The sequence below is a fragment of the Diorhabda carinulata genome, chromosome 12 (genome assembly GCF_026250575.1).
Source record: "Diorhabda carinulata isolate Delta chromosome 12, icDioCari1.1, whole genome shotgun sequence".
NCBI lineage: Eukaryota > Metazoa > Arthropoda > Insecta > Coleoptera > Chrysomelidae > Diorhabda > Diorhabda carinulata.
Genome location: NC_079471.1, coordinates 12645434 through 12670822, shown reverse-complemented (window position 1 = coordinate 12670822; position 25389 = coordinate 12645434). Strand labels below are relative to the sequence as shown.

General features: G+C 33.7%; 2 protein-coding genes across 2 annotated transcripts; one reads left to right on the top strand and one right to left on the bottom strand.

Moving 5' to 3' along the window:
- Window positions 1-3416: 3416 nt before the first annotated feature.
- Window positions 3417-5841, top strand: LOC130899839 (uncharacterized). The gene is made up of 2 exons (XM_057809992.1): window positions 3417-3800; window positions 4966-5841. The coding sequence occupies exons 1-2, from the start codon at window positions 3669-3671 to the stop codon at window positions 5782-5784; spliced, it is 951 nt and encodes a 316-aa protein (XP_057665975.1). The 5' UTR covers window positions 3417-3668; the 3' UTR covers window positions 5785-5841.
- On the bottom strand, window positions 4116-8499 carry LOC130899840 (uncharacterized). The gene is made up of 2 exons (XM_057809994.1): window positions 5897-8499; window positions 4116-4869 (listed from the first exon to the last, which is right to left on the bottom strand). Exons 1-2 carry the CDS (start codon window positions 5963-5965, stop codon window positions 4261-4263), a joined length of 678 nt encoding a protein of 225 aa, XP_057665977.1. The 5' UTR covers window positions 5966-8499; the 3' UTR covers window positions 4116-4260.
- Window positions 8500-25389: the final 16890 nt, after the last annotated feature.

The window sequence follows — 25389 nt, the reverse complement described above, 5'->3', positions numbered from 1 at the left end:
TGCAGTTTGTCTCGTGAGGGTAAGCGTCTCTGCCCCATAGGACATCACAGGTATAACACACTGCTCATATACTTTTCTCTTTAGGCTTATTGGTAAGTCTGATTTCAAGGTACTACTCAACTTGCCAAAAGCTATCCATCCTAACTGTATTCGACGCTTTATCTCACACGTTTGGTTATCTCTTCCTATCCTCACTTCATGGCCTAGATATTTATAGTCATATACTTGCGCTATCGCACCTCCATCGATAATTATGTTATCATTTGTTACCAGATTTGTCATAAATTTGGTTTTGTCTAAATTTATTTCTAGACCAATATTCATTGTGGTTCTTTTCAAATCCGTGGCCATCTGCCGAGCGTCTTGCATATTGTCGGTGATTATGACGATATCGTCTGCGAAACGCAGGTGGTTTAGATACTCACCGTCGATATTTATACCTTTCTTTTCCCAGTTTAATTTTTTGAAAGAGTATTCCAACACACATGTGAAGAGCTTAGGAGAGATAGTGTCTTCTTGTCTAATCCCGCGTCCTACATGTATCTTATTTGTTGGTTCGTGGAGATTTACATTTAGAGTTGCTTTTTCATATATGTGTTTAATGAGCTTTGCGTATCTGTAGTCTATCCTACATTGTTGCAGGGCTGATAAAATTGCTGGAAGTTCAACTGTGTCAAACGCCTTTTTAAAATCGACAAATATCATTACGAGGGGCCTATTATATTCTATGGATTTTTCTATCAGTATCTTAATCGTTTGCAAATGGTCGTTTGTTCCATACCCTATTCTGAACCCCGCCTGTTCTCTGGGCTGATAAAAGTCTAACTTTCGTTCCAAGCGTTTCGTTACGATCTTAGTGAACCATTTATAAAGGTGAGAAAGCAAGCTTATAGGTCTATAGTTTTCAAGGTTCGTTATATCCCCTTTTTTGTGGATGAGAATTATCGTCGCATTTCTCCACTTTTCCGGGATTTCCCCCTTTTGTAGACATAGATTGAAGAGGGAGATTATTTCTTTTAAAAGTTTCTCACCCCCAACTTTGACAGCTTCTATCACAATTTGGTCTTCTCCTGCCGCTTTCTTGTTTTTCATTTCCGTTAGGGCATTTTTTGACTCTTCAATTGTTATTTCGGGTACAAGTTCTGAACCTTGGTTTACGACTTTCATTTTATTTTCTGTAATATTTAATTCTTCTCTTCTGCTCCTATATAGTTCCTTGTAGAATTCTTCTACAATTTTTACCAATTCTCTCCTATTGTTTGTTTCTTTTTTGTTGTTATCCTTGAGTTTGATGATTTCCTTTTTCCCATCAGCTAGTCTCCTTCTAAGCACCTTCATACTTTTATTTTCTTCAATTACTTGTCTGGTTTTTTCTGTGTTATATTTCCTTAAATCTTTCCGTATTTCTTTTGAAATAGTCTTATTTAGTGTTCTTATTTCGCTTGTATCTTCCTTTTGTTGTTCTACTAGAAGTCTTCTTTGTCTAATTAGATCTTTTGTATTTTTGCTTATTTTTTCTTCTTTATCTCCATCTCTTTTACAGTATTTTTGTTGTGCTTTTAATATTGTTCCAGTGATTTCTTCATTTAATATGTTTATGTCTAGTGACTGGTTTGTGTTCAGGGATTCAGTTAAGAAAGTATTATACGCATCAATATCTTCTGGGGTCTCCCACTTTATTTGTTGTTTCTTTCTTATCATTTTTTGTCGTTCATTTCTGGCGTTTATTCTTACAGTTGCTCTTACAGCTCTATGATCACTCCCTATACCGAATTTATTTAGAACTGTAACATCTGTGACAAATCTTTTCCGCGTCGTGATAAAGAAGTCTATTTCATTTTTTGTTCTTCCATTTGGGTTTACCCAAGTCCATCGTCTATGCAATTTCTTTTGAAAGAAGCTGTTCATTACATATAACTTTTGATTGTGCAGGAAATCTATCAATGTCTGTCCTCTCTCATTTCGACCATCTATTCCAAAGCTTCCAATTGCCACCTCCGACATATCTGTTTGTTTTCCAATTTTGGCGTTAAAGTCCCCCATAATAAAAGTATAGTAGCATCGATTCTCTTTAAGTGCTATTTCTATGTCACCATAGAAGATGTCAACTTCCTCATCTGTGTGGGCTGTCGTAGGAGCGTATACTTGAATAATTTTAATTTCATACCTTTTACTTATGGAAAGTGTTATATATACCACTCTGTCTGATATAGTCTTTAGAGTGACTATTGATTTTTCAAGTCGTTTGTTTATTAAGAATCCTATACCACCGTCAGGGCTGTTGGGATTTTCATTTTGATAAAAGAGATGTCCGGACTTCAATTTAATAAGTTGTTCTTCTTTTCTTCTTGTTTCACATAAACCGATTATATCCCAGCTTATGTCCTTAATCTCCTCTTCCATTTCTAGAAGTTTACTACTTGACGATAATGTTCTTACATTGTAGGTTATGATTTTAAAGATCTTAGTGTTTCTACTTGATTTGCTTGTCGGTTTTTTGTCCCCCCCAGAATCCATGGGACTGACTGAAGTTTCTTCAGCACAAGATTTTGGACGATCTATCCTACTTGCCTGGGGTCGTTCCGTAATTGTTTTAAAACTCGACATAACTTTGAGGGTTTTTTGGCAAATAAAACGCCACGCTTGCCATTGCGTGTTGGCGAGTGTGTATTTCAGCCGCTCCTAACATGGAGATACAGACGCTGTTTGAAGCCGCCCACTCTGGGTCAGACGCCTCACCGTTGTGGGTTTCCTTAGCTTCACTTTCATCTCTTCGAGACCTTACCGGCAAGGGTGGCCCTACCAGTAGCTATGCTACCGCCGGCATCGCTCCCTGGATATTGAAAGTTACTGAGCCCTCTCACCACGCCAAGGTGAAAATCCCCGAGAGAGAGATTACACCATGATAGGGAATAAAAAATAGACAATAACTTAAATCTAATTACTAAAACGGGACTTAGAATAGTATAGGGATATTAGGGACATAGAAATAAAACTCAAATTTGAAGGTGTAAGGACAATATTAAAAGCCGCGTCCACACTATGCCGATCGACAAGGTCGATCGACAATGTCGAACGACATAGACGACATTCGTCTCGTCCACACATAAACTGCTGTGTGGACGTATTTCATCATTCGACTGTGAGTAGTTGAGTGCTGTGCTTTAGTGAAACAAAAAACAAAATGAGTGATGTAGATGCTCTTGTTGCTGCTGCTACTGCCATATTTATGTCCGCGCTTGTAGACCAACATGTGCACCGTTCAACAAGGTAAGTCGCTACCTTTTTACAACTACTTAACTTCTGTAATGTTATTTTTATAGATGAGGAAACCATTGTCTCCAATAAAATTTGTTAATAAAAATGGATTTCGACATTATTTATCAACACCCTAATTGATAACTTTTGAATTCCAGGAGGTTTTGGATTCGACCTAATCTCGTTAATGGGAGAAAAAAGTACAGCACAACCGAATTTATAAAAGATTTATTGTTGGATGAAGTGGGTCCGTTAAATTTAGAATATAGATGCAACGCTGGATTCAAAAATTTTTTCCGGATGAAGAGTTCTGATTTTGAAAAATTACTGGGAATGATAGGACCCATAATTTCAAAAAAAACACAACTTTCAGAAAAGCCATTCCTCCAAGTGAGCGCTTTGCAGTAACCATGCGCTTTTTAGCAAGTGGAGATTCATATTCGTCCTTGAGCTACCTGCTGAAGATGTCGAAACAAACAATTTCCTCCATCATACCAGATGTTTGTGCTGCACTCATCTCTGTACTTCAAGATGAAGTAAAAGTAAGTTAAAATAATATATAATAAATAATTACTGTTTCTTTGTGGTAATATGTCATAATTTTTGGTGCAAGCCTAGTGCAGTGACCACTGAGTCAAGGAGCTGGTAAATAAAATAATAAATGGTTCCTATTTGGCTCCTATTGGAATAGCAATAATTCCTAATAATTCTAGGCCCCGATTCGCCAGCCACCGTGGCGCAGTGGTCAACTGTATTGACTAGTGACCAAAATCTTCATTAAAAAAAGTTCCTGTACTTAGAGCATTCAAAACTAATCGTATGTTTGATAATAGGTACAAAGGTATAAGAAAAAATTTGAAAATGAACTTATTTTATTAGATTTTTTCCCTCATAATAGTAATATTGTAATATAAAAGTATAAGAATTGTAATACAAAGGTATAAGAAAAATTTTTTTTCTCTCATAATCATATTGTTATATAAAAGTAATTAGTTAGGGTGTTTACAATGAAAACATGTCTTCTAAACCAGGAATGTTCGACTGACTTTCAGCTTGAACATGGGTAGGAGTTGGAGTAGGTGAAGGAGAGTATTCAGATTGGAAAGTGCTACATTCGGAACCAGGTGATGACAATGGCGGGGTTGCAGTATTCTGTGGTCGATGGTGAGAGTAGCTGTAGGGAGCTTGCGAATAAAATGCCGTGTTAGGACCACTGCAGCTAGCTTGAGGGATACCAGGGTTGTACATACCAATTTCTGCCTCATACAAGACATGATTTATAGCATTTTGAACGGCAAATCTTGCTTGGGGTGAATTAAGTTTTCGTATTTTTATTGCAATTTGCTCACTAAAAAGAGAATACTCATCCTTTGCATCTTCTTTTTTGTTTTGAATAGATTTCATAACATTCAGAGCTTCATTCAACAGTGGTGTCGTGATAGGAGGAGCTGCAAGAGGTCCGCGTTTCCTTTTAAATCCCAATTTAGGAGACCTGAATTCTCTTTCCTTGGGTGACTTTGTTACCGACGGCACATCCTCTCTTTCCTTGTCTTCATCACCAGCAGTGTCCTTGTTGACTTCACTGTCTCCAATTTGTTGATTTTGTGAAACCTGTAAAAAAGAGAAAAAGAATATCTAGGTTATTAGTAATAATTAAATAAATATATTTAACACTTATTACATAAATATATTTATTTTCATTTTCAGAAACCAGAAAATGCATCTGATTGGAACATCATTGCGAAACAATTTCATGACCTATGGCAATACCCGAATTGCATCGGAGCGATCGACGGCAAGCATATAACTCTACAAGCCCCAATTCACTCTAGATCTGAATTTTTTAACTACAAGTCTTTCCACAGTATCGTTTTACTCGCTATAGTGGACCCCTCTTACAATTTCATCTATGCAAATGTTGGTTGTCAGGGAAGAATTTCTGATGGTGGAGTGTTTAATAATACATCTTTCAAAGAACAACTTGATACTAACGCTTTACATCTTCCTCCACCATGTCCTTTACCAGGACGACAATTACCAATGCAGTATTGTCTTGTGGGAGATGAAGCGTTTCAATTAACTGTAAATTTAATGAAGCCATTTTCTGGTACATACGCAAGAGGATATAAGGAAAGAATATTCAACTACAAACTAAGTCGAGCCCGCAGAGTTTCCGAAAACGCTTTCGGTATTCTTTCATCTAGTTTTCGTGTGTTAAGGAAGCCGATGTTATTAGAACCAGATACAGCAACTAAAGTGACTTTGGCTACAGTTTACTTGCATAATTATTTAAGGAAAACCTCATCACGATCTATCTATTCTCCAAATGAAATGTTTGACAAAGAATGCCCAGACAATGGAGAAGTAGATCCAGGTTTGTGGAGACGAGATTTATCATCATCTCAGCTTTCTAGCGGTCGAGTAGTCTCTAGAAGAAGTAATACCGAAGCACAGAATGCAAGACATGAATTTGCAGCATATTTTTGTTCGCCACAGGGTGAACTGCATTACCAATACAACAAATAAATTCGACATCTGATTTTCATTAGTACATTGTAAACATTTAAATTTTGTTTACCTTGGGAAACTATTGTAAATTATTGTAATTTAATGAATAAATAAAAACATTATTACTTACCTCAGTGTCCAATGTTTTTCTTGGTTTGTTTTTGTCAGCAAGGAATAACAATCGGCCATAGGCTTGCATTGGTAAATCTCATCTGTTCCACTGCCTGTTTTTTGAGAGTCCTTTTCTCTTTTCTATTCGCGAGAAAACTGTGATTGGAGGTTTTTAATTTTTTTCTCTGCCTCTGACTTTTCGATTCCAAAAGAAACTGCGATTTCTGTAAGTAAATCGTGCCTTTTGTTTTTGTTTTTGTACTCTTCATTTGTAGAGTCCCAGAGTTGAGGGCGGTCTCTGTACATATCAATAAAATTTAATGTTTGTTCTTCTGTGAAATTCATTTTGATAAAACAATTAACTTTGGTAAAACACAATTATAGAACCACTTTTCCCGTTGCGCACACAGGTTTTAACAAAACTAATGATTTAAAACTTTATTATCACGCTCAACAGGTCCAAACTTGGCAATTATTTCCATTCGACTGAAAATAAAAATGCACTTCATTCGGGTTACATTCGACTCGACAAATGTCGATCGACACGTCTACACTATGTCGACTGTGTCGATCGGCAAGTCGACATAGTGTGGACGCGGCTAAAGACTTTACGGCTAAAATTACATTTTAAAGTATTAGGAGCACAGAAGTATACGTAGGTAAAGCCTACATTACGGGTTACTGATCTCACTTGACATTGAAATCACCGCTATAAATAGGTTACTGTCGTGACTCATCGTTGGAATCTCTATAATTAATAGGTTCCTATCGTGGCCTATCGTTGGAATCTCCCAGATTTTGTGGCTGATATATAAATCGAAGGAAACTCAAGCAAAATTGACAGCACTATAAGAAACATAGCCGATGACGTAGACGATTTCACGATGAATACGGGAAATCTATTACCACCTTCACCTCGAACTAGAACCGAGAGCGACAGTTAAGTTTGATATACACTCGAGTTAAATGAAAGAACAAAAAAATAATGAGATTAGATACAAGCTACAAAGACGAACCTCTATCCAGATCTACAACTGACTTAAGTACCAAAGAAAAATTAAGCGAATACATGAACAATCTACTTTAATATTCAACTCAAAAATCCAGAGAACTAAACAAATATATAAAAGACTCAATAACACGCACTACTCCGGAAGGCAAAGGAAAAATTAGCTTCAACAAAAAAGATCAATCAACAGTCATAGAAGCAGCAGATAAGTTAAGCGGTCTGATTAATAATCTCATCGGATACATAGCAACACAAGAAAAAGAGATCTCAGAGCTAAAATCAGAGATAATCAAAGGAAAAACAAACAATGAAAGTTACCAACAAATTATTAGCGAACAAATTATACAATTGAAAAACTCCATTTCCGAATTGACTAACCAAACGAAAACAACACAAATAACAACAACCACACTTTCCGACACTGAGAACACCTACAAAAACCTACGCGGAATTAGCAGCATGACCTAAGGCACGAGAACAGCCTCCTAAACCTTGGTCAACACCACCGCAAAACAAAAAAAATACGAAATACTAGTAACCATGAGAGATGGACAGCACGGGCAAAGTATGGCTGAATTGAAAAAACTACTAAAATAAACAAACTATTTATCGTCGCGGGAAGAAATTGGGACAGAAAACCAAAAATATTGAAAACAATCTACGAAAGGGCGGTGTTACGACTTCTAAATTTTATATGGAAGCTAAACCTGGCAACGCTGCGACCACGAGGGCCCAGAAGAGAGACAGCAAAAACCCAGGGCATTCAAGATACACACCACAAGAGTTGAAGACGTAAAATTTATAAAAATCTGTTTAATGTATAATAATTCAATATCAATATATGAGATGCAAGGATAATATATGTAATTAAAGTTGTGCGTTTACGAAATACAATAGTGTATCATTATTATTATAATAAAAGAAGAAAAGAATAAACACCGACACCTAAACATTTGGTCCTTCGAGCCGCTTGAGACGATATTCAGCTAATTCCGATGATAAGCCGACAGACAAAAAAGTGAGTTTTTTCCTTTATTTTGCTTTGAAATCCTTTCAAATGTGGCCTTTGTTTGAAGAGTAAAGTTAATTCAACCTTATATCAATTTAAATTATTTCATATATAGTTGAAATTTTAATTTATATATTATATTGGCGTTGCCTTGAGTTGTTGATTTAATCATAAAAATAAAATAAATTGCTATTGCCATATCATAATATTATTTACAATTGATTTATTCTTATGCACACAATTCATATGTATTTATAATATATTTGTGTAGAATAGAGTAGAGTTATCCACAAAAAAAGGGTCGCTAGTTACATGCGAAGAATTCCTGAAGGACATTTTTAAAACAATACCATTGTATCAAATATGATAAACATCTATCAGCATTTATTCTATTTTTGTATCAAATAACGTAAACATGTATCAGCACTATTTTATTATAAATAAGATGTTTGTAAACAATTCGATGATATTTAATGTTTATAATTAGTTCGATCTTGAGATTAATTGTATTCATTCAAATATTCAAAAAATAAAGTTTTTTTAAAAATATATTTCGAAACCCGAAATATATAATTGGCGCAGTCAGTAGGATTAGTGCGGTCGCGAGTTTACGCAAAGTGCGATAAAGTTCCGGCTAAGTACTCCAGTACCTCAGCACTAGATCTACGTATTCAACGAGGGACAGGACTTCAGACAAGCTGTAAGTGCCAAGTTTCCCTATTATTTTGATTCCTTTTTATTATCCATCCTTATCAGAACTTTGAATAAGGAAGAGATAATTTAATAATTTTGAATATATAATTTTATGAACGATTTTGATAAATTATTAAATACATTTAGTGAATTAAACTTAAAAGATAAACCAGAATATATAAAAATGGCAACGTCAAGCCCAAAAACCCTAAATTGGGATTTATTTAAATTAAAGTTAGAGAATATTAAACCTTACGACGGAAATAAAAATACTTTAAATAAATTTATAAATCGATGTGAAAACCTAATAGAGACGTATTCAATTTATAATGATCAAGACATTAATAATCACGTATTAGAATGTATTCAAGAAAAATTAATAGATAAAGCCGAGTTAATGGTGGGAAATAGAATTGAGTTGAATACATGGTTTAAATTAAAAGAAGCGTTGATTCAGTGTTTTGCAGATAGGCGCGATTTGGATTGTATTTTGCAAGAATTAACGAGAACGAGACCATTTAAAAATGAAAATTTAATAGCATTTGGTAATAGATTGCAATTATTGAAAAGTCAAACTATACAAATTATTAGTAATAATTTGAACCTAGGAGAGATTGATAAAAGATGTCAAATTAATCACTGTGAGAAAACAGCTTTGAACACTTTTATTGCGGGATGTTCAGGCGTTATACGTAATAATATGTACTTAAAAAAGCCTAACTCTCTGGAAGACGCTATGGCTTATGTAGACGAATTTGAGAATTTCGAAAAACTTTATGGTCAATTTTACGAACATAAAGTTAAATATAATAATAACAATGTTCAAATGAATCCATCAAGAAATAATAGAAACAATCAACATAATCATAATTCTTTCTACCGACAACCTAATAATAATAATTATGATAAATATAATAACTATGATAGATATAATAATAACAACTATTATAATGAAAGATATAATAATAATAATAACAATAATTTCCCTAGTCAACCTATAAACGTAAATCCAATACCGCAAAGAAGACAAAATTACCCAACGAATGCGCAAGTATTTGGTCCTAAGAAAAATGTTTTTCGCCCGAACCAAATACCTGTAAATCGTTTACCTAGACCAGAACCGATGTCAACGACATCGAGAAATTTTTCTGACAGACCTAGTAGACATATAAATAATAATTATAATAATAATAATACAAATAATAACAAATATTTCAAATCACGAAATAATCCAAATTTTACATCCGAAGAACTATATAATAATAATTACAAAAATAAAGAAGAAGAAGAAGAAATAATTGATTTTCACCATTTATTTGAGTCCGACGAAGATAATAATCGAATCGTAAATTTTCGAAAAGAGCCTCGGAAAAAGAATCAAAAATAGAAGAAATAAATTTTACTCCTAATGATGCATTAACATATTTTGAAAATTTTATAGAATCTAACGAGTCAAAACCTAGTGAAAAAATAATTGAAATAAATTTTACATCTAATAATTCATCACCAAAAATTCAAAAATTCATAAAAACGAAAGAATCGGAATTAAATCATTGTAAAGAAATAAATGAACAAGTAGAACTAGATCTTAGTAAATTATTTGATAAAGAAGAGAAAGATAAATTAAATGTAACAGAAAAGAATTCAGAAGAAAATATTATAATGGTAGAACAAATGAATAATAATATAAAAGGAGAATTAGAAGTAGAATTATTTGATAAAGTGGAATTAAATGTAGAATTACAATATACGGAATTAGATGAATTAAAAATGAATGAAAATGATAATGAAATTGAAGTAAAAGAAAATGTACTAGAATTAAACAGAGAAATAAATGAAATAAATAATAATATGACAAGGGACGAAAAAGATATAAATGATGTTATAAAAATAGATAATGATATATTAGAAAAAGAATGTTATGTTATAAAATCTGAATTAAATACAAATATATTGGACATACAAAATAAAAATAATATGATTGATAAAAGAGAAATAAATAATGAAAATGACGAGGTTGAGATTAATTATGAAACAATTAACAAAGAATTTGATAGAAATAATAACGAAATAAGTCTAAAATATTTCAATAGAAAATTAAATGCTATACTAAATGAAAGTTTGATTGAAGAACTATTTTGGAAAATTAGATATTATCATTCAATGAAATGGTACGCAATTCAAGAAATTATAAAATGGATTTTTATGCAAAGAACTTTCTTATTTTTTACTATTATGTTGTAAGAATAGATAAGATTTAGATTCAATAGAAAATAAAATAAGTAAAATATAAAAAATTAAATTAGTAAACTTTTAGAAACTATAATAATAGAAAGTTATTATTAATTAGAGTATATATAAGAAATTTAATAATATAATTCATAACTTTGTTTATTCAACTAATGGGAAAAGAAAATAATATAAACATTCAAATTATAATCAGTATAACACAAATGAATCATTTAAAACAATACCTATAACTTTAAATGAAACCCTTAAAGCTCAACCATTTGAAATAAATCAATATGAAATTCACAATTTTAATTATTCAAAAGAAGATAAAAAACTAATTAACGAAAATTATAATTGGCACAAAACTTATAATTGGTGCAAAAAGAAAATAGATATAAGTAAATTAATCAAAACAAACCTATGAGTTCAGAAGATGTAGAAAACTTTATTAATAATTGTGAAACATGTCAAAAGAATAAATATGATAGAAATCCACCGATAATAAAATTCAATTTAACTCCAACAGCTAGTAGACCATTTGAGCACATTCACATTGACACCTTTAAAATAGCAAACCAATCATATTTAACCATAATAGATGCTTTTTCTAGATACGGTCAAGCTTATTCAATGTCAAGTGTGAATGGAACTTCAGTTGTTGATAACATATTAAATTACGTTACTCATCATGGTTTACCTTATAAAATAACAGCTGACTGTGGTTCAGAATTTAAGAATAATGACCTACAAGACTTTTGCAAATTACACAAAATTGAGTTACATTATACCACGTCTAAAAATAGCAATTCTAATTCACCTGTTGAACGTTTTCATTCCAGTTTAATCGAACATTTTAGATGCATAAAAGACAATAATAACGATTTGACTCCCGATCAATTGATAAAACACTCAATATTAGCATATAATAATTCAATTCATTCGGTAACGCAATTCACGCCATTTGAAATTATTAAAGGCCATATAAATAACCCTGATCCATTCGATTTAGACGATCATTTAATAATATCTAATTACATACAAAATCACAAAGAAACCTCCAAATTATTATATGAAAAAATTAAAGATAGAAATGCTAACATTAAAGAAAAAATAATTAATAAGAGAAACGAAAATAGAAATGATCCCTTATCCTATGAAAATCAGAACATAGCTTACATAAAAACAAAATTTCGAGACAAGAAACTACCTAAATTCAAAAAAGCCGAAATTGTAAAAGATTCTGGCATATTACTAGAAACAAACAAAGGAACATATCATAAAAATATAATTAGAAAACCAAAAAATTAAAACAGAAAAATTGTTACAGATAATGAAGCCGACAATAGTATTAATGTTACTATTACTTTACAAGACGATCAAGACGGAAGACATAACAGTTACAAATGTAAATAACTTATTATTACCTATCAATTTAGGAACTAATAATCTTATACATACTAAACATACTTTCATCTACTATATAGATTTAGAATTCATTCATAAACAAATCAATAATTTAAAACAATATTATTATAACCTAAGAAATAATTTATCTCAAGCGAACGCAACAAATCCTATTTCGTACCATAACTTAGCTGAACAATCTTTGAGTAGAACAGAAATTTTAATTAACACTTTAGATAAAAAATCAGAAAATATTTATCCACATTTACGATTGAAAAGAGGATTAATAAATGCAGTGGGAAAAATAGATAAATGGCTTTTTGGAACTTTAGATTCGGATGATGAAGAAAGATATAATAACGCTATAAATGTTCTACAACAAAATCAGAAACAAATAATTCACGAAGTTAATTTACAAATATCATTACATAAAAAATTAATTGATCATTATAACAAGTCGATTACGACTCTATGGGATAATCAACGGAAACTTTTTGATAATATAGAGAAATTTCACATTTCAATTGAAAACAAAATAATAACTTTAAATAATTTTATAACATTTCAAAGTACAATTGCACAAATTAATCTGGATTGTCAGAGTTTAATTACACTAATTGATAATATCGAGAATGCAATAACGTTTTCTAAACTAAATACAATTCATAGCTCAGTTATATCAAGCCAAGAAATTTTAGAAATGATAAAATATTTAAGTACCATTTATAATAAAGAACAAATACCAAAATTTAATAATATTTTGACATATTATCTCTTTCTTGGTTCACAAGTAACCTTTTCAAAATCCAAAATAATATTTGCTACCCATGTTCCAATCCTTAAACCTAAAACCTATGAATTTTTCCATTTATACCCCGTAATTCAAAACCATACAATATTTATCCCTCCGCAACCTTACTTGGCCAGAAGTCAAAAAGAAGTTACTTTCATCAAAGAAGAATGCCCTGAATTAGAAGGAAAATATTATTGTAAAGAAACTTTCAAATTACAAGATAACTGTACTGTTGAACTTTTAAATGGACATTCCGGTAAAAATTGTGTTATTAGTGAAATTAATCTTCAAGAAACAATATTGGAACAAGTAACGAATGATGAACTTTTAGTGATTCCAAATTTAGAAACTGATGTAATTTCTAAATGTGTATCAGATCGCTATTTTAAATTAATGTATCCATCACTTATAAAAATTCCAAAAAATTGTAGTATTCAAGTAGGAAGTGAAATTTTCTCAACTAATGTTCAAATTAAAAAAGGGAAATCAATAATACTACCGAAATTAAACTTTAAATTTTTGAATAATCAAATTTATAAATCCCCTAATTTAACTAATATAGATTTTAATAAATTGTATGAAATTAATAACATCGCTAAGAATATAAAACCAATTCACGAAATTTATAATCCACAAAGTCATGTATCGATAGGACTATTTACTGTAATAATAATAATTTGTATAATTTTAATAATATTTTGGATAATTCGAAAATATAAATATAAGTTTGTAAGAAAACAGAAAATAGAAGAAATGAAGAAAGAAGACATTGAACTAGAAGAGGAAAGAAAACAAAGGATGAAAAATACCTCCGTCATTTTTCATTCTTAGGGATGGAGGAGTTACATGCGAAGAATTCCTGAAGGACATTTTTAAAACAATACCATTGTATCAAATATGATAAACATCTATCAGCATTTATTCTATTTTTGTATCAAATAACGTAAACATGTATCAGCACTATTTTATTATAAATAAGATGTTTGTAAACAATTCGATGATATTTAATGTTTATAATTAGTTCGATCTTGAGATTAATTGTATTCATTCAAATATTCAAAAAATAAAGTTTTTTTAAAAATATATTTCGAAACCCGAAATATATAATTCGCTTTCGCCGGTATATTTTGTTTACGATTCTATACCAACACGAATTATCAGTTTAGTTTTTTTTGTTAGAATTCTTGGTGTTGTTGTGCGTTCATATTACACTGTTGCCAACAATTTAAATTTCGCACAAAGATTATTATTGCATCATTTTCAAATTAAAATGGCTGAAGATCTATTTAAAACCTTAATTAAAAAACGAGGTGTTCTTAAAGGAAAAGTTTCTGTTTTTAGCAATAAAATTACAAAATTACAGGAAAGTTTTTTGAATGAAGAAAATATTTCGGAACAAACTATTATTGAATTAGAAGATAGAATCGGTCAGATTAGTGATATTAGTAATGAGTTTGATAGTATTCAGAGTCAAATTGAAATGGAAATTTTAGATGATGAATCCAAGTTTATGGAACAATTAGCTCAACGAGAGCAGTTCTTACAAAATTTTTATGATTCATTTGCGTCAGCAAAACATTTATTGAATCAATTAAAACCAGCTAATAATAGTAACAGTGATCATAATTCCGATAAGAATTCGAGTATTTCAAGCAAAAATTGTAATTCTCCTGCAGTAAAATTGCCAGACATAAAATTACCTACATTTAGTGGGTCTTCAAATACCTGGCTTGAGTTTCGAGACACGTTTACCGCATTAATAAACGACAACCCGGATATTGATGATATAAATAAATTTCACTATTTAAGGGCTAGTCTAGAGGGTAGCGCTAGTCAGATCATTCAATCTCTTGAAATTTCTGCAGGAACGTATAAGGTTGCATGGGATTTGTTATGCAAACGATATGATAATAAAAAAGCATTGATATACAATCATTTAGATGCATTGTTTGGTTTAGAAAAAATTATTAAAGTCTCATCTTTTAAATTAAGAAATCTCTCAGATACAGTATCCAAACACTTGAGGGCTCTTAACAGTCTTAAACTTCCCACAGATCAGTGGGATATTCTAATTTTACATTTAATGGCCAAAAGTTTGGACGATGGATCTGTTAGTAAATGGGAGGAATACAAGTCTAAAAAAGATTTGCCTTCTCTTGAGGATATGTATGAATTTTTAAGAAGTAGATCAGACTTGCTAGAGCGATTAGAGTTGAACAAACTTGAACAGGGATCCAAGTCAGGTAAAACCAGGAGCTTACTTTCTGCCGATTCAGAAAATAATTCACATGAAAACAAAACATCTTTTCAAGGTTTCAAGTGTGCCATATGCAGTGGCGATCACAGAGTGTTTATGTGCGACAAATTCAAGGCAATGTCTGTGCTGAATCGCATGGAACAAGCCAAAAGACTAAAGTTATGCTTAAACTGTCTTCGAAGTGGCCACAAAACCAACCAATGCAGATTGTATGCTTCATGTAAAACATGTAAGGGTAAACACAATACTCTTTTACACATAGAAAACAAAAGTCAAGCAAATCAAAATATAAATCAAGAAAATGTTTCCCTAACTACAAGTTCGGAACATTTTCAAATTCTGTTATCCACTGTAGTAGTAGATGTTTTAAACAGTTTTGGTGCTTACGTACTTGTTCGAGCTATTCTAGATTCAGGATCAATGTCTTCCTTTATAACTGAGTCTCTTCACTCAAAACTAAATATTCCAAAGCAAACAATAAATTTCGCTGTTTCTGGTTTGAACAGTGCCGTCTCTAATGTGAAATATAATTGTTTAAAATTTAAATCTCAACATAAAAATTTTATGACGGACTTGTCTTGTTTTATTTTGCCAGAAATAACTGGAAACTTGCCTACATTTTACATTGATAAGCAAAAGCTATTGATACCTAAATATATCAATTTGGCTGATAAAAACTTCCATAAGCCCGGACCAATCGAGATGCTGATAGGTGCTGATATTTTTTGGAATGTTTTATGTCCAAACCAATTGAAGTTGAATACAAATGGTCCTGTTTTACAGGAAAGTCAGCTTGGGTGGTTGGTTTCAGGTAAAATACAAGGCTTTCAAATTTCTAATAATATAGTTTGTAATGTGGTTAAAAATGAAGGTGATTTATATATCCAAGACCAGTTATCAAAATTCTTTGAAATAGAAAGTGTTAAAACTGCCAGTCCTTGGTCCAAAGAGGAAATGGACCGTGAAACTCATTTTAAAGACACAACAACAAGAACTCAAGAAGGTCGTTTTGTTGCATCGATTCCATTGAAAGCAAGTCCAAAAATATTAGGTGAATCTTTAGGTCTAGCCAAAAGAAGATTCAAATCGCTTGAGCAAAAATTCTCAAAAGAATACCTATTCTCAAGAATGTACAAGAATTTTATCCTCGAATATGAAAAGCTCAATCATATGCAAAACATAGGAGAGGTATCTGAAGTAAATCATGAGGATGCCTATTATTTACCGCACCATGGAATTCTACGTATGCATAGCGCAACAACGAAATTAAGGACAGTTTTTGACGCCTCGGCGCGATCTACAAGTGGAGTTTCTTTTAATGAACTTCAGCTAAAAGGACCGGTAATTCAAGATGATTTAGTGTCAATATTATTACGCTTTAGACAATATAAAGATGTTGTTACCGCGGACATTGAAAAAATGTACCGTCAGGTCTTGGTGTCAAAAGATCAGTATAAAATGCAAAGAATTCTATGGCGAGATAACGAAAATAAAGCACTAAGTGTCTGTGAACTTTCCACGGTAACTTATGGTACTACAAGTGCACCATTTTTAGATATTAGGTGTTTAGTAGAATTAGGTAAACTTTGTGAAAGAGAATTCCCGATTATTTCAAATATTATTCTTCACGACTTCTATGTCGATGACCTTTTGACAGGTTTCGATGACATTCACATTGCAAAAGAAAGTTGTCTTAAATTATGTGAAGTTCTTGGATCAGGCTGCTTTCCACTTCGAAAGTGGCGATCAAACTTTCCGGACATAATGCATGATCTAAAAGAAGGTAAACTTGCTGATTCTTCGGAAGGTCTAGTCATTGGCGAAGATGATGTTACAAAAACCCTAGGTATATCGTGGATGAGTAAAACGGATAAATTAATATTTCATATTGATGTTGAAATGAAGAGTGAATGTTTAACAAAAAGAGTTATGCTTTCAGGCATATCCAGAATATTCGATCCAATGGGTCTACTTGGCCCTTGCATTATAATTGCCAAAGTAATGTTACAACAACTTTGGAAGGAAAACCTATCTTGGGACAGTCCAGTTTCCCATGAATTACAAGTTAAATGGAACAATTTTATACAAGAACTTTCGTCATTAAATTATTTAAAAATTCAGCTACATGTTATTTGTGATAATTCCACACAAATAGAATTACATGCCTTTTCAGACGCTTCTGAGGTAGCATATAGTGCAGCTGTGTATGTCAGATCAAAAAATTGCTATGGTGAAACATTTTGTCATTTGCTTACCTCTAAAGCTAAGGTTGCGCCAATTAAATCACTAACAATCCCTCGGTTAGAATTATGTGCAGCCCATCTTCTGGCTAAACTTGTCAATAAGGTTACTACTTCTTTGAGGCTTGATTTCAATTCTGTAACATTATGGTCTGACTCCACAATAGTGTTGGGTTGGATTAAAACTCCAGTTCATTTGTTAAAACCATTCGTTCGTAATCGAATTGCTGAAATACAGGAGTTAACTGATATCAGTTCATGGCGTTATGTTCCAAGTTTAGAAAATCCTGCAGACATTTTATCAAGAGGCTCTTTTCCTGGTAGTTTGAATAATTCAAATATATGGTGGCAGGGTCCATATTGGCTCCAAGAGAGCCCTGACCTTTGGCCAAAAGACAACAAGACGTCTATTCCTCTTCCAGAAATAAAAACTACCTCGGTAGCGGTGTCTGAATTTAAATTTCCATTCGAAAGGTTTTCTAATTTGAAGGGGACGTGGCTCAAAAATCATGAAAGGTTATGTTTGTCTGTTCATATGCTTGGCTACAAAATCCATTCATCTTGAGTTTGTAAGTAGTCTTTCAACTGAAGATTTCCTTTTGGCTCTGAAACGCTTTATCAGTCGACGTGGAAAACCATCTCAAATTTATTCAGATCATGGTACAAATTTTATTGGTGCAAATAGAAACTTGAAAGCACTCTATGATTTTCTCACTCAAAATGAATGTTTAATTAGTGATTCTATGAACAATCAAGGCATACGCTGGAACTTTAATCCAGTCCAAGCTCTACATTTTGGTGGATTATGGGAGGCTGGGGTTAAGGCAATGAAATATCACTTGAAACGTGTTTCTGGTAAATCTAACTTTACTGTTGAAGAGTTCACGACTTTGCTCTGTCAGATAGAGGCCATATTAAACTCCCGTCCTCTTTGTCCGCTATCTACTAACCCTTTAGATCCTTCTCCTTTAACACCAGCTCACTTCATCATTGGTCGTCCACTAACTTCAATACTGGAGCCAGTTATGATTTTAGAAAAGGAAAGCAGGTTATCCATATACCAAAAAATCGAAAATGCTCGGCAACACTTCTGGACGAGATGGTATAAGGAATACATTTTCGAACTTCAGCAACGATCTAAATGGAAGACGAACCATGGAGAGTTGGCAGAAGGTATATTGGTTAGGTTGACAGGATTGGAAGGATGACAAACTTCCACCTCTTAACTGGAAATTGGGGCGCGTAACAAAATTATTCCGGGGTAGTGACAATATCTCGCGAGTTGCAGAAATTCTCACCAACAATGGTGTCAGAGATTTTTCCAAACTGTGCCCTTTGCCGTAAAAAAAAATAAACGTGTGTGCTTAAGTTTAAGTAACTGTTATATACTCTGTTAAAAGCTGGTGCTTTTAAGGCCGCGGGTATGTTACGACTTCTAAATTTTATATGGAAGCTAAACCTGGCAACGCTGCTACCACGAGGGCCCAGAAGAGAGACAGCAAAAACCCAGGGCATTCAAGATACACACCACAAAAGTTGCAGACGTAAAATTTATAAAAATCTGTTTAATGTATAATAATTCAATATCAATATATGAGATGCAAGGATAATATATGTAATTAAAGTTGTGCGTTTACGAAATACAATAGTGTATCATTATTATTATAATAAAAAAAGAAAAGAACAAACACCGACACCTAAACAGGCGGTGAAGCCCATGCTACTATATGGGGAAGGCGAGCGAAGGACAGCAGAGTCAGCAAGCAGCTGGCAACAGCAGATCGACCGTTTCTGCTAGCCATCACAAAAGCTTACAAAACAACACCAACGCCTGCGCTGTGTGTGCTGGCGGGGATTTCACCCTTGGACATAGATGCATACGCAATCTACAAGACGTACACGGATAACAGACAAGAACTAAGAAAAAATAAGATTAGAACATCAGATTTACCACACCTGAGAAACCTAGCAATGAAATATACCGAACACCAGATACCAACCGACATAGATGTTTTTACAGACGCAAACAATATAGGTAACAGTAATTCCATTGGCGTATACATTAGAACAATAACAAACATAACAATAAGTAAGAAATGGGAAATAGTCACAACACTAAACATCAATAAACTCGAAGCAATAGCATTAAACATAGCCATAGACATAATTGCATTACATATAGATGAATACAAGAACAAAACGATTACCTTCCACACGGATTCAAATAACATTATGTAACAACTAGGAAACGGGAATAACAAAGACAACACGATAATAAAAATAAAACAGAAATTAGAACTAATAACAAATAACAACATCAAGTGCTACGTAACTAAACAGAACAGGAGACACAGAGGAATGCTGGAAGCCGACCGACTAGCGAGACTTGCACTCAACAGACCAGACGACGTAATAATAATAAAAACCAAACAAGACATCAGAACAGAACAATCTAAATTAGCGCTAGAAAAATGGCAAGTAAAATGGAACAACGAAACGACAGGACGTAAGACATATAACATTATCAGAACAATAACAACAAAATTACCAGGCTTTACATGAAAAACGACACAACTACTTACAGAACACGGACACATGAATGCATATTATAAAAGATTTCGCCTACGAGACACGGATGGGAACTGCACGCACTGCAACACCACAGAAGACCAACAACACATAATAAACATTTGTTCAATACAACAATGACAGGATGCTTGAGAAACCTTAACAGACAAACTAAGACAAAAACAGATGACATACCCAACCCCCAACCATCAGACATTGACATTACAGACAGACAAATAATCGGATGGATAAATGAATGGGGGGAAACTATGATCATGGACGACAACATACAGACATCGACAGAATGAAGTAAATAACAGCAAAATAAACTGTGAATAATGAATGTACAATAAAGAAAAGTGCCCCCAGCTAATTTTTGGAGCGCGGTGCTGGGATGGGTTCTCTTGACAGTGGTTCCGACGGGATGGCGTGGTGGTTCTTGGCCTAATGCCGAAAGGTGGGTGGGCCCTTACTCTCGCTGTCTGGAGCCCATACCCTACGAGGTGTGGACCCCACACAGCGGTGGCATAAATCACAGTACTCATGTCCCTATCCACTATCTAGCAAAACCACTGCCAAAGGGAACGGACTTGGAAAAATTAGCGGGGAAAGAAAACCCAGTTAAGCTTGACTCTAGTCTGGCATTGTAAGGAGACATGAGAGGTGTAGCATAAGTGGGGGATGGCAACATCGCCGGTGAAATACCACTACTGCCCGCTGGCAAAGGCCGTACATCAAAAACTGATCAAGCGCCATCGGCGCTTCCGAAACCAACGCGTATCCATGAGGCACCCGCACAATCCGTTGTGTCACACCACTCGCCTAGCGAGTCGTCGGTATTCACCATGGGAATATCGATCCGGGAATCTAACGCTAAATTAACTTTTAACGTCAGTTCCCCCGCCTTGATAGATATATCAAGACAAATGTTCGCAGAACTCTTAACAGACGGTGCGAATCTGAGCAAAGTGCTCCTTCCCGAGTATCTCGACTATTACTCGCCCGCCATGTTGTGGTTCCGACAAACCACCCTCAAGGAGAAAAATTCACAACCGCTCACAATTGAAGAGCAGGATCTGATAACTCTAATCCAGAGCATGTCCTTCGAATAATGTACCTGATATGGTAGCTACTTCGCAATTAATGATTTTGCGCGATTTAGTAACGCTTCTTAATCCATTTAAAACAGTAACAGAAGATTTGAGTGCCGAAAAATGTCACAGCTAGTTTAGTTATAGCACTAACGAATTTATTAAAAAAAGAAATCGAACAAACTAAAACATCAACTGCTATTGGAGCGTCAGTACAAAATGATTTATTAAATGGTATTCAAAGTAGATTAGTTAGTGCCAAAATAAGTGGAAACCGTTCACCTACAGTAGGCGCTTCTCCACATGGAAAAAGAGAAATAACTTCATCATTATGGGATCGACATGAAGAAATTTTAGAAGAAGAAAGGTTTATTTCTACTTTTTTAGTACTAATCTCCATACAAATTTCACTACTTTCATCGTTTCTTTACTTACTCGATAAAGCGAAAGGCGTATTCTCGGGCCAAGGATAGGGCTGTTGATAAAATATCGATATTATTATTTCGAAATATCGATATTTATTACTAATATTTTTTTGGACGATATATCGATTGTTCAATATTGAAATATCGATATCAATGATCGATATTTTTTTAAAATAAATTTCTATTTTTATTTTTTGTTCGTAATTTATTTAATCTACAAAATTATCGTAAACTTAATCTACCGTATTTTATTTTCCAGGTATATTTTTTAAAATTTTCTTCTCGTGAAAATTTTTGTTTTAATTTTTTAAAAATTATAAAAATTTTCAAATGTTTGTTGTCGCTGTCAGTGTTCACAGCTTAGCATAGTTATTATCTTTACCTCAAGGCTCTATGTAGATCAGCCTGTGGTTAACATTGAGTGAAGTTAAAAAGAGAGGTTAGGAAAAATTACTGTTTTATTGTAATGTAGCGGTTGAAGCAAGTTTTTATTCATATTAATTTATTAAATATCTAGTTACATACAAATAGTTCAGTGCCGAAAAATGTCTTTGGCGACCAATTCTTTCATTGTATGGACGTATTTTAAAAAAGTTGATGCAAGAAATGTTTCCTGAAACTTATGCAGGAAAAATTATAAAAGCAGCGGCAATACAACCAATTTAGCAACCCAATTAGAAAACTAAACATCATCATGCATATGCCCAACTAACCATAAAAAAAAAGCAAATATTAAGACAGCCACGATTAATAAAGCAGACGAAAACAATAATATGTCAGTAGCGTTGTTACCATTATCGAGAACACATACTGGACTTACTGAGAGTAATAGCTTCTCTGACAACCAAGGGGGTCTAGTTAATCAGGTAATGTTTTATTTGCAATATATTAGTGTAAATTTACAATTATGTTCTATAAAGTGTAAAATCTCTAAATTTATGTATTAGGTTAACCACCAAGAGGAGGATACTCAAAGCTTAGATAATATTTCGATCTTTTCAAGATCACCGAAATTATAACAACAAACTGTTTTGCAATTGTTTGAAAAAAGTGCAAGTTGTGATGGTTAATATATTTGAATTTGTTATTGTAAATATAAATTTTATACTTGAACTTGTTTATTAATATTTTTTTAAATTTTAGATGGAGGCGAGCGCCATATTGCAATCACCCAAAGTTTAGTCTACATGATCATTAAGGATAATTTACCTCTTTCTTGTGTTGAAAAAGAGGGACTACAACAATTTGTTCGTAGAACATGTCCTCGGTATAAATTACCACAAATATTTGAAGTAAATATGTTAGATCTCTCTATAGTTTCGATTCCTAAAAATCGTATAATATGCTTTTGAAATTTAATACTTATTACAAACAATTGTTTATTTTTAGGTAACTGATTTAATAAACAAAGATATAGTACAACAAAATATTAGTTAATCATTTACAAGAAACAAGGTACCTTACCATGAGTAGTGACATAGCTACAATAACAAACTCCACAAGAAGCTTTCTAATCGTTACAGTTCACTTCCTGAATGTTGCTGATGCGAGTTTTACTGCCCATTACATGACAGGGGTAAAATATTTTCGAGTTTTTTTTTAGGTATTAATATATATTACATCAAGTGTGCTTACTATTACTATACTGTTAGTTTTCAGGGACATACAGGAGAATATATTAAAGATTGTTTTGAAAATATAATGAGCGAGTTTTCTATTGATAAATCGCAAATTGTCTCAAATTTCTCAACCGACAGTGGTAGCAACATGGTTGCTGGTGTAAACTTATTTTTGGGAGCAAAGAAGAGGATTTATGGTGTTGCGCACACCATAAATTTGATGATAGATGGGGTTTTAAAGAAAAATTAAATTTTTTTAAACTTAGCTGATCAAATAAAATCTATTGTGACCTATTTTAAACACTCAGTAAGTGCTTCTGATCAATTAAGATCTGAGCAACTAGCAGAAGGAAAGAAAGAAGACCAAATATTGATGCTTGGATGCTCATTACTAATATATCATATATCACTAATATATATATATATTTTTTTCTAGAGGATTAGGAATCTGCTAACAGACATTCAAGCTTGGCACATGGCGGTCTTATTTGCTCGAATAGTGCCGGGTTGGTGCTGTCTCCAGCATTCACCGACCGACTAAACCCTTCCCTCTTTCCTGCCTGCTGGCATCGCGATGGAACCACCTAAAGGTATTACTTCGTCGTGATGCCCTGCCTCTTCTCCTTTTTTTTATTGTCTAATAGTTTCTAATTGCTCTTGTTCTTTCGTCTCTTTCCTTTTGTGTTATAATGTTCGACGCCATAGTAGATATCACGTTCCACATTGTAGGAGACTGTAGCATGGTTTGGACTATGTTTTCTGGGGTTATGATGGTATTTGCTTCTGTTTCAGCTCGTCTTCTTTCATTATGCCACCTAGGGCACGCAAAAAAGGTATGATAAACATCGTCCTGTTCATTGCCACAATACTGGCAAAGTGGCGAGACTTTTATTTTGAATCTGCAGAAGTATGCTGCAAAGCATCCATGTCCACATAATAGCTGGGACAAGGCGTACGTTATCTCCCCATGTCCTCTCTTGTGCCAAGGTTTAAGTTCCGGTATGAGTCTTTTGGTCCAAGCGCCCAAGTGGTGTGTTGCTTCCCATTTTCTTTGCCATTTAGTTAGCGTGTCTTCTTTTTCTGTTGTTTTAACTGCTTGCCCTTTTCCATGTGTGGCGGTTCTCTCGTTCACCAATAGGTCTATGGGTATTATACCCGCCAATACTAATATTGCCTCGGTGGATACAGTACGGAACGCACTGCATATGCGGATAGCTAGTTTTCTCTGTATCTTGAGGAACATAGATCTATACTTCAGATGTTTCAGAGATTCTTGCCATACTCGTGCAGCGTATAGCATAATCGAGTGGGCTACCGCCGACAGCAGTTTGCGCTTACTTGACGATGGTCCCTCTCTTTTCGGCATCAGGCGGCTAAGAGCCATTATCGTCGCTTCAGCCTTACGGCTTGTGTTTACAATATGAGCCTTCATTTTAGCGCCCTGATCGAAAAATACCCCTAGGTATTTAGTTTGTGGTTGAGTGAAGACCGGTGTGTCTATTATATCGATAGTCACCTGTTTAACAATCTTTCTATCCACCAGCAACGTTGCCTCTGTTTTTTCTGACGCCAATTCTAGTCCTCTGGATTTCATCCATTCCACAACCCTTTGCACTGCTAAGTTGGTCACAGCTACGATTTCGTTCTCCGTCTTCCCACTCGCTACTACCGCCAAGTCGTCAGCGAATCCAATAAGCACGACTCCTGGCGGCATATCCAGGCGTAGTACATCGTCGTAGTAGACGTTCCACAAAGTGGGTCCAAGTACAGAGCCTTGCGGTACACCACTTGTCACTTCCATGTTAGTTCTGTCGCCAATTAAGATCCTTCGGTTGGTAAAGTAGCTTTTTACCATTCGTATCAAATATGGTGCTATCTTTCTTTTTTCAAGTTCTCTTACGATGCCTTGCCAGGGTGCCGAGTTGAAGGCATTTTTGACATCCAGGGTCACTAGCAAGCATAGTTTTCTATTTTGATGTGCGAGTCTTTTTGCTTTATTTACCTCTTCCATTACTCTCAGCATAGCGTCTATGGTCGATTTCTTTTTCACAAATCCAAACTGTGTATCAGCAAGGCCTCCTGTTCTGCAGATTACTTCAACTATTCTTTCTTTTATAAGGTGCTCTAGTAGTTTTCCCATGCAATTTATTAGGCACAGCGGTCTGTATGTGA

Coding starts and splice junctions, on each gene's coding strand:
- LOC130899839 (XM_057809992.1), top strand. CDS start 3,669: ATGCGCTTTTTAGCAAGTGGAGATTCATATTCGTCCTTGAGCTACCTG. Junction 3,801..4,965: donor TACTTCAAGATGAAGTAAAA/GTAAGTTAAAAT, acceptor TTTCATTTTCAG/AAACCAGAAAATGCATCTGA.
- LOC130899840 (XM_057809994.1), bottom strand. CDS start 5,965: ATGCAAGCCTATGGCCGATTGTTATTCCTTGCTGACAAAAACAAACCA. Junction 4,870..5,896: donor GAAAAACATTGGACACTGAG/GTAAGTAATAAT, acceptor TCTTTTTTACAG/GTTTCACAAAATCAACAAAT.